This window comes from Abrus precatorius, unplaced genomic scaffold (assembly GCF_003935025.1).
Source record: "Abrus precatorius isolate BTA unplaced genomic scaffold, Abrus_2018 Scaffold6, whole genome shotgun sequence".
Classification (NCBI taxonomy): Eukaryota; Viridiplantae; Streptophyta; class Magnoliopsida; order Fabales; family Fabaceae; genus Abrus; species Abrus precatorius.
The window spans coordinates 1,350,010-1,360,671 of NW_020874406.1; the positions used below are offsets into that span (position 1 = coordinate 1,350,010).

Sequence of the window (10,662 nt, forward strand, 5' to 3'; positions counted from 1 at the left end):
CAATTTGAGTTTCTAACTTCTTCATAGAAGCTTCTTGATTCTTGATGCTGGATTGAGTGACTTTCATGAATTGTAACATTGTTTCCTCAATCTCGTTCATTCTTTCACTCATTGGTCTAGCTGAATGTTGACTCCTTTGAGGTTGAGTAGAAGAATTTCCTTGAAAGTACTGCTGTTGTTGGTGATTTCCTGCATTTGAAAATGGAAGAGATGTATTAGTGCTTTTCATTGCAGAATTCTGAGGATTCCATTTATAAAATTGTTGATTCCTATTATTAGAATACTAAAATCCAAGAGGAAATGATTGTTAAGGATAAGATTGTTGCTGTCTTTGATAATTTCCCATATAATTGACTTGCTCTTGTGGTTCAGGTGTAGGTACATCACATGCACCAGTCTGCAAATTATTAATCTGCTGAGTCAAAGCTGCTATTTGATCAGAAAATAATTGGTTCTGCAGCTGATTCTGTGCAAGAAAAGTTTCCATCATCTTTGCTTCATATTCATTGCCTCTTCTTGTATTCCTCAAGTTGGAATTCTGATACATGGATGAAGCCATCATCTCAATGATTCTTTGGGATTCTTCCAAGGATTTCATGCTCAAAGATCCTTCTGCAGCTGCATCAATCATAGTTCTAATTACTACATTCATTCCATTATAAAAAGTTTCCAACTGCATCCATTCTGGAATACAATGATGTGGGCATCTTCTCAGCAACTCTTTATATCTTTCCCATGCTACATAAAGTGATTCTCCTTCCTGCTGCACAAAAGATGTTATTTCTCCTCTCAGCTTAGCAGCTTTTGAGGGAGAAAAATATTTTGTTAGAAATTTATTCACAAGTTCAGTCCATGTGGTGATACTTCCCTGAAGCTGTACTTGTAACCAACATTTGGCTTTGTCTCTTAAAGAAAATGGAAATAGCCTCAGTCTTATAGCATCTTCACTTACTCCATTCATCCTTATAGTATCACACAACTGCAGAAAATTAGAAATATGCAGATTAAGATCATCAGAAATTCCACCAGAAAATTGGTCCTGCTGCACTAGGTGAAGTAAGGCTGGTTTTATCTCAAAATGATTGGCTTGAATGGTTAGTCTAACAATTGAAGAATTATAGCCTTGCATATCTGGAATTGCATAATCTCCTAGTGTTCTCATTCTATGTTGTTCTGCCATTTCAACTTTTGTAGTTGGTTGTCTAAAAGGTGAATGTTTCCTATTTGCAAAAGGAGTGACTTGAAATTCTGGAGAATGTATAACCTCTAGATCACTGTCACTTCCTACAGATCTCTCTGCTCTAGTCTCTTTTCTTAATCTCCTAAGAGTTCTATCAATGTCAGGATCAAAGACAAGAGTAGATTTATTTTTGTTTTTGCCACGCATATACAACTAAACACAGATATAGTATAATGAAAATAGAAAACTGCACATATAATGTAATATTTGCAGAAAATTTAAAGAAACAAATGTTCAATCTAGTTATTTTCCTGTTACTAATGATATTGAAACAAATTATTCCCCGACAATGGCGCCAAAAACTTATTACTTTTACAACTGTTGTTGCACTGAAAGTAAACTGACTAGCAAGTGTACTAGTGTTGTTGTAGTAAGTTATAAAAAAATCTTAGAATTAAATTAAGTTCCAAGTATCATCCTCAGGGAATAAAGTTCTCAATTACCACTTCACAAGATCACAATTAGTTGAGCTTTACAAATTTCAGATGGATTTGGTATGAATGTATCAAAAATGAAATTAGAAAGTAAAACAGAACAGCTAATACAAAAGTATATAGTAAATAGATGTAGAAAGAGTAGTTAGGAAATTGTTTCACCAAAACTTCAACATTGAATTAATAAAGTTCTGAACTTTCAAGCATTTAGATGGAATGACAATCAATTTCACGTTATATTAATCAAAGGACAATCCCTTGCCTCAATTAATCTAACATCTAATCAAATCATTCTAATCCCTTAGATCTAATCCAATCAAATATTGCATTAAGTTTGAGAAACCAAAAGATTGCAAGATTAAGATATCTTATCCCTAAGAAACAAATAACCTTGGCAATTAATTCAGATCTGAGAAACAAATTCAATTCCCATTGATAAGAGTTCCTCTATGATTAGTTGATTAAATTTCCATTCAATCACTAGTTTAACAGCAGAATCAATCACTCAATCCAATCCAAAACTCAAAGTTCAGATCCAAAATCAATTCAACATTTCCATTTCATATTCACAATTCCTAACCACAAAGAGTTTAGGCAAACATTACAAAAAGAGAAGAGAAGAGAAGAGAAGAAGAGAATGAATAAAGAAGAAACATCTTCAAGCCAATCTCCAATCTGATCCCTCAAGAAATGAAGCTTGGTGTTCGTCCTCAATCTCTCTCTCTGACTCTCTCAACAACAAAAACAAATGGAAAATAAAAAATGAACAAAAACTCTAAATTCCTGAGCTAACTGTCTTTTATAGAATTCCTGCTCTACTGGCATGATCACTTTTTCCAGCAATAGTAATCATGCAGAGGCTAATTCTTCATTTCCACTTGCGCGTGTTCACTTTTGCTGGTGATAGTAGCCGTGCGCACTTCAAAGTGTTCACTTTTGTTGAAAATAGTAGCCACGCAGAAACTTCCCTTACTAATGTCATGAGCATGTTCACTTCTGCTAGAAATAGTGAACACGCAGAAGCTACCTTCTTGCGCGTGTTCACTTTTGTGGATAATAGTGAACACGCACAGCTACTCTTCTTGGAGGACTCTCTGGAACGCTCACTTTTTCCAGAAAAAGTCATCACGCAGAAGCTCTTCTCATTGCAACCTCTCTAGAACGATCACTTTTGCCAGCAAAAGTGATTACGCAGAAGCTCTTCTTCATTTTATGGTTCTGGAGTGATCACTTTCACCAGCGAAAGTGATCACTCAGAGGCTGTTCTTCAATTATCAACTTCTTTCCTCTAATTTTTGCTACTTTTCTTCTATTTTTCCTTTGATCATCCAATCCTCATGAACTTTGCTCAAAATTCCCTACAAAAGCATACTTGAAATGTCACTTTTTACATAGAAAATCAATGAATTTTAAAATAACTATGTTTAAAAGTGACATGCAACATTTTATTATTTTTTTAAGGGTTTTTTACTATTTCTAGCATGTTTTCTTTATTAATTGCACTAAAAACTATTGTAAAATACTAGTAAAATATGGATTCATCACCATGTCTTTCGCCTATAGGGTCCATTTTTTGCAAAATTAGACTCCATATTAAAGCTCTAGAAAAGAGCTTTACAACGAAAAAAGAATCATCTCGAAACTCGACCCATAGCTCAAGATATTGTTGAAATAGTAAACGTTACTCAAAAACGCTCAGAATCTGGATGGGTGCAGCCGCTCAAAAATAATTGTGAAGGAAATATCTTAAGGACCGAGGTCCGTTTTCTGCAAAATTGGACTCCAGAGTGAATCTCCTAAAGAGAGCTTCGAAATGAATTAGGAACCAGCTTAAAACGCAGCCACAACTCGAGATATCACCAAAATAGTAAAATGGAGCTTTAAGTGCAGCCATTTGGCACAAGTTGCAAACGACATATCTCTCATCTCTGAGATCTATTTTCTATAAAACTCGACCTATATCACAATATATCATCGAAACAGCAAACAATGGCCAAAAATGCTCAGAATCTGGAACAGTGCAGCCGCTCAGAACAAACTGCGAAGGCCATATCTTTTAGGTCTGAGATCTATTTTCTATAAAAATTGGACCCTAGAGTGACGCCCCTGAAGACAACTTTGAAATAAATTAGGAACCAACTCAAAACGCAGCCCACAACTCGAGATATCGACGAAACTGTAAAATGGGACTGAAAGTGCAAACGTGTGAAACAAGTTGTGAAGGTCATAGCTTTCATCTGCGGGCTCTATTTTCTACAAAATTGGACTCCATAGTGAAGCACCAGAAAAGATTTTTGCAACAAAAAAAGAATTGTCTTGAAACTTAACCCATAGCTCGAGATATCGTGGAAACAGTAAACATTACACGAAAACGCTCAGAATCTAGATAGGTGTAGCCGCTCGGAACAAACTGTGAAAGTCATATCTTTCAAGTCCAAGATTCGTTTTCTGCAAAACCAGACTCTAGAGTGAAGCCCTGACGAGAGCTTCAAAATAAATCCGGAATCAGCTCAAAACTTGGCCCACAGGTCGAGATATCGCCAAAATACTAAAATAGCACTAAAAGTGCAGCTGTGTTGAACAAGTTGCGAAGGAAATATCTTTCATCTACGGGATCCATTTTCTGCAAAACTGGACTCCATAGTGAAGCTCCAGAAAAGAGTTTTGCAACGAAAAAAGAATCGTCTCGAAACTCGACCCGTACCTTGAGATATCGTCAAAACAGTAAATGTTACCCAAAAACGCTTAGAATCTGGAAAGATGCAACCACTAGGAACAAACTGGACTCCAGAGTTGTTCTTTCAGGTCTTAGATCAATTTTCTACAAAATTGGACTCCAGAGTAAAATGCCAATATTACAATTGGCACCTTTTGTTAGATATTTATGTTTGTATTTTTATATTTTAAAATTTTAATTAACATTCTTGATATTTGTAATTACTTACAATATTTTTAAATTTCAAATGATAAAGGGCTGATTTATTTTTATCAAGTTCGATAATACAACCAATCATCTTCTTATGTTTTTTTAAAATGAATTTTTTTTTATATTTCCAATTATATATGTTGAATTTGAATTCTTCTTTATTAATTGAAGTTTATTTTGATTTATTATTTTTAGTTTTGTTTTACTTCAAAAATGACATGTATTATAAGTTTACTCTTTTTACATCTAATTATTATTTAATATTTATGTTTTAATAATAGTCGTAATACAATTTATACATGTTTTAATATTTAATATAACTATTAATGTATTATAATAATATCATGCAATTAATTAAATAAATACTTATTTGTGTACAATCTATTTAATGAAATTAATTTATAAAAAAAGCAAGATAAAGTATAGTGTATGCTAGTTTAGACACAATTAACTTAATGAAGATATTATGATAAAATAAATTAGAGTTTAATAACTATGCATTGTTAGTGTAAAAACTTTTACATAGATAACAAATTATAATTTATTGTTGTGTCACATCCTAATAATTATTTTTAAAATAATTATAATATGACAAGAAATACAAAGGATTCAAATACTCTAATAATAATTTGATTTCAAAACTTTAAATTCAAATTTTCATCTTTCAATTGTTTGATTAGTTAATTATGTCCAGCAATAGTTGACATGAAAATAATTTATTATATATAATCATATACAAATCTAAAAACTATAAAATAACACACATTCATATTATTTAATTAATATATTCACGAATTTCATGTATGACATGTGTTACACACCTGAATTTAACATACATTAGAATCGCACACAAAGCAAATTTAGATGAAACTGGCGAAATCAAGACAAACAAAAGCTCAGCCAAGATGGCCTTATTCCCACTAAGCCAACTACAGTTGGGTCTTACTATAAACCAAGCGAAATCAAGAGATTCGAACAATCTGCAAGCAAGCAATCAACGAACAAATTAAAACTGCCTATTTTGTTGTTGGAGGAAGACACTGTCCCACGATGTGATATTTGAAGGAGGTAGTGACCCCAGTAAACAGGCCATCATCAAATCGTGAGGTCACAATTTTTCCACTAAAAAGAGTGTCACGTTGAGTGTATGAGAATGGGACGTCTATGGCTCCTTTTGTTACTATTAGAGTCACTTTTGTCGTGGCCATGCGCGAAACATTTACAGTCAAATTTGTCCTGGTTTCTGTTGATTGTTCAATAGTTTCTCCCCAGGAAAATGCTCCTGTATATGACGCACCAACATTAATTGCTCCATCTGCCAGAAATGGAATACCGGTTTTTATAGTGGTGGAAACTTCCATAGACCAAGCATGAGAAGCATTCCAAGTTTGGGTCTTAGTTTCTTTGTATAAAAAACTCACTGTTCCCTCTGCTTCGGAAGCAGTCTCATTATCTATCTCTTTGGTCACCACAGTTCCGCCTGGTGCTTTATAAGTCTTGGCATTGTTTACGTGATATGTTACATCATAGATTTCCCTTTTGCTTACAACCTCATACATTTGAAGATGAGACCATTTATTAATCTCAGCCTCAAGGGCATTAAGGCAGTTAGTCTTGCCCTCTGTGGTTAGGGCATTGCAAAAGCGGTCGTTGCCTAAATTTTTGAGAGCAATAACATTGCCTTTAATCCTGACTGGCCGAAACAATGTGTCATTGTTCCTGACAGTGGTGTCATCACTGTCCGCCCATATCCAGTTGGGACTACGCCGCCAAAACTTGCCAAAGTGATTGGACTTTATGCGAACATTTCCGTTACTTGCTTTGAAGACCTCGTACCTAAAAGAAATTATATTAATACATAAAAAATTTAAAATTTTTATGAAATTAAAGGGAGACAGAAATAGTAATAAGATTTGTTTATCATATACCACTTGTTTTTCTATTCACCAGAGGACCAGTTTTTAAAGTCAAGGTAAACTGTTAAATTTATTATTATTTTTTTAAAAATGGATAAGATGCATAATAAGTTATTCATTATCCCTAATTAAACATATGAAAAAATAACACTAAAAAACAACTAGCAATTTTGGAGTATCGCAACAATAACAATATTTTAAATAGTCATGCCAAATAGCAAAATAAGACAAAAAAAATGGATAAAACAAAATATTATAATTGACAATATAATTAGGAGTTTTTTTTTTGTAAATAATTATTTTATAGATTAAAAAACTAAGTAAGATATCATAAATTAACTAAATTAAAAAATTGTCCATCTATAAAATAAAAAAAAAAAGAGGGTTTACAGTAGAATTACTCATAATAATAATAATAAAAAAAAGAGTGTTGAATATAATTCAAACCTTCAATTCTTTTTTTGTCTTATTTTCTCTCACAACTAATAAAATTATTTTACATCATACAGTTTTATAACATATTAATTTTTTTTAATAACCAATTAACTGCGGTGATTTTGGATTATTTGAGACAAGAAAAAAATAGGAAAAAGACACGGATGATTTGGATAAAAAAAGTGTCTAAGAAATCTAGTGTGGAAATAAAATATGTCTCCGTACCTAATGGTTGGATCATAAATGTCGTCGGATGCAAACTGATGATATGGATAGTTTTGGATCACCCGTGCACTAAGGTATAAGTCATTATAACCTTTGAACGTAACATGTTGAGGCAGTATCACCGAGGACTCCATGTTTACCACTTTGAAGCTTCGCGCACTCGCAAAATCTATTTGCCTAATGCACAAGCAATTCAGACCAGCATCAATGTCCAAATAGCCCCCGTATTGGACATGAATGAACTTGAAGGAACTCTCATCAGCATCGGTGACAAAAGGTCGGAACAGCGTGCAAGACCATTTGGATTTGTCTTCCTCGGGTTCATGAGCTTCCCCAACAATCCAACATTCCTTCTGGGAAGATCTCACCAAGTACTTGTTGTTATAACAACATTTTATGTGCACCAAGTTTTCATCAGTCCTAGCACACTCTGTTTCAAACTTGGTGCATGGACTCACATTCTCATCTCCAGCGTGCTGTAAGAAACCGCCAAGCTCTTCATCTTTACGAACGAAGCACAAGTATTTACTGGTTCCCTGGAGGGCTATGAACCGTGGCAAGGCCAACCCCGTAGCCATCTCTCTCTCTTTTTCAGTATATCTCAAAGTCCAAAATTTCTATTTGAAATTTGCTCGCTTGCTGCAAGTATTGCCTCAACCTTCTCTTTTATATATAGCAAAAAAATAAAAATAAAATAAAATAATCTATGATAAGCTTTTCAAACACCCATTTTATACCTCTCATTCTTCTCTCTCTCTCTCTTTCTATCATATCACATCATCTATCATATCTATCACTTATTTCACTTCTATTCCTATATCTCTGAAGATGTAGACACCCGTTGAGGTGCCAACTTATTATTTACCTTCGAGAACGTATGGTGGCAAAACACGTAGACCCGAGATAAAAAGCTGCAGTGATCAACACGCATCGGGAGATCTAATAGTAATTGGGTATATGAAAATAAGGTGGTTCTACAATATTTTTCAAAAAATTATAGATACCGTGTCCTAAAGATATAAATAAAAGCAAAAGACATGTAATAACTTACTAATGATATATATTATTATATATAATTTATTTAAAATCATTTTAAAAGTTATTATAAAATTTTAAAATTTGTAGTAAAATATTTATGCTAAAAAAATAATTAAAATTAGATAAAATTTTATTTTAAGAATTTTTATTGTTTAATCTAAATCCAATCTAATTCAGATGTTCAGTTTTATTTTCCTTTATTCATTTAAACAAAAATATATAAAATGATAAAAAAATTATGTAAAATTAGCTTTAGTAAATTTTTTTAACTTAAGTAAATTATATTGGCTTAAGTAAAATTTATATATTTAAGAAGATGAAGAGAAAGAAAAAAAAATTGAGAAAAAATACACAAAATTTGCTTAAGCCAACATAATTCGTTTAAGCGAATCTACAAAATTCACTTAAACTAATTTTACATAAAAAAATTTGTCGTTTTTTGCATTTTCACTTAAGCGAGTTCACTTTCGCTTAAGTGAAAATAAAACTGAACATCCAATTCTTACGTTAATCAAAGGTTAAATCTTCTAACACATAAAAGGATTGATTAGCAAAGAATAATAATAATAATAATAATAATAATAATGCTAAATAAATTATATATTAATATATGTCATTAATAAGTTGTCACATATTTATTTTTTTATTTTTTTACTTTTTTAGGATACTGTACTCATAATTTTTTTTAAGGTACCATTGAATTGACCTAAAAATAATGTCCACCCAACGTTAGTATAGGCCTTAAAAAAATGAACGTTAAAGCATAGGCATAACTCTCCATAAAAAAAAAAAAACTAAAATAATGCTATGTAATTTAACACTAAATCCATAATATTGATTTCTTGATAATACCTAAGCACTTGGTAGCTCATCTTTTATACAGGGGAGGAGAGATCAAAGAGATTGATTTGCCTAATGTGAGATTTTAAAGAAGAGGTTTGATAAATTTTATTTTATTTTAAATGTAGAATTTTAATATAAATGTTTAATTAAATAGCTCACTTTTATCCTTAAAATAATACACAAAATTTCATTCTTTAGATTTAATATCTTCATAAAAATTTTAGACCTCAAAATTATTTTTCAAATGTGATTGATTCCACGTCAAAAGAACACTTAAAAAACTCTAGACATGAGTAAGTGAATATTGGCTATTTCTTTCACTCTCTTACTTTTCTAACAACTTTCATATAATCTTTAGTTATCCAAATATCAAAATTAAGTCATACGCTCTTCATAACATTCGTAGACAGCAATGCTAAATTTCAAATGGAACAAATTTTATAACAACTAATATCTGCAACTCAAGATATAACTCACACTATTTAATATTGACAAAAGGATTTCTTAATCTCATACTTCATTCAATATTTTCCTCTTTTCATATTCTTTCTCTATCTTTTTTTTTTTTTTCTAGACACTTTTTTCTTATTTTCATTTTTTATGTTATTAATTTTTATTTTTAAAATATAAAATAAAAATAAAGGATTTATAACACAAAAATTTTTGTTTGTTATTTTTAATCCTGACAGAATGAATGTTGAAAGACAGACAGTCTTACTGTACACTTCTTTAAGATATGTTTGGGAGAGAATTTTTGAAAAGGATAAAAAGAGAGGGCTTATTTTTTAATTTTATATTATAAAAATTATATATTATTTAGGATGACAAATATACTATTAATACATTAAGTTTTTATTATTATATTAATTTATATATTTTATTTTAAAAATTATTAATTTTAAATATATATTTAAAATATAAAAATAAGTCCTCCCCTCCTTTCTCCTCCAAAAATCATCCCCTAAACATAGTGATCACACAATAATAATAATAATAATATGAACCAATGCTTGCAATGTGTGGATTGGAAATGGAAAGATTTGAAACGCGAACCTTATATTTTATATTTGATATTATAACGTTGGTGTTATTATTATAATTTTGGATAATTTTTTTAAAAAATAAAAATATTTTATTTTTAGGACTAGTAAAGAAAAGAAAGAACAAAAATAAGATTGTCTAATTATTTAGACTCATTCTAAAAAATAAAAAAAAGTTAGACCAATACTTCTAATCCATTATTAAAAAAATTTAAAAATTATAAACATGTTTGTTTCTAATTTTTTTAAAAAAAAAATTCTCTTTTTAAAAACTAAAAATACATGTTACAAATTTAAAAAGAAAAAAGAAAAAAGAACGGACAAGAGAGGCGCCTACAACATATATATATTTAGCAATATTTAAAAAAAAATGTTGCTAAAAATCAAAAAGTGTTGCTATTTGTATTTTATTAACTTTTTTACAAATATAGTATAAAGTTCATGTTGCTAAAACAATTTAGCAATATTTGAAATGCTGCTGAAATATTAAAAAGATATTGTTATTTATAATTTGCAATTTTATTTTTTTTTACAGCTATAGTATAAAATACATGTTACTAAATCT

The 10,662-nt window shown here is 30.7% G+C and overlaps 1 protein-coding gene and 1 non-coding gene across 2 annotated transcripts; one reads left to right on the forward strand and one right to left on the reverse strand.

Annotated features, from left to right (window-relative positions):
- Window positions 1–689: 689 nt before the first annotated feature.
- LOC113870611 lies at window positions 690–796 on the forward strand. The gene has a single exon (XR_003505631.1). It is a non-coding gene; the product is annotated as a small nucleolar RNA R71 (small nucleolar RNA).
- A 4,820-nt stretch (window positions 797–5,616) lies between these two features.
- On the reverse strand, window positions 5,617–7,754 carry LOC113869245. Its single transcript, XM_027505479.1, has 2 exons — window positions 7,177–7,754; window positions 5,617–6,436 (listed from the first exon to the last, which is right to left on the reverse strand). The coding sequence occupies exons 1-2, from the start codon at window positions 7,752–7,754 to the stop codon at window positions 5,617–5,619; spliced, it is 1,398 nt and encodes a 465-aa protein (XP_027361280.1).
- Between the last annotated feature and the right edge of the window lie 2,908 nt (window positions 7,755–10,662).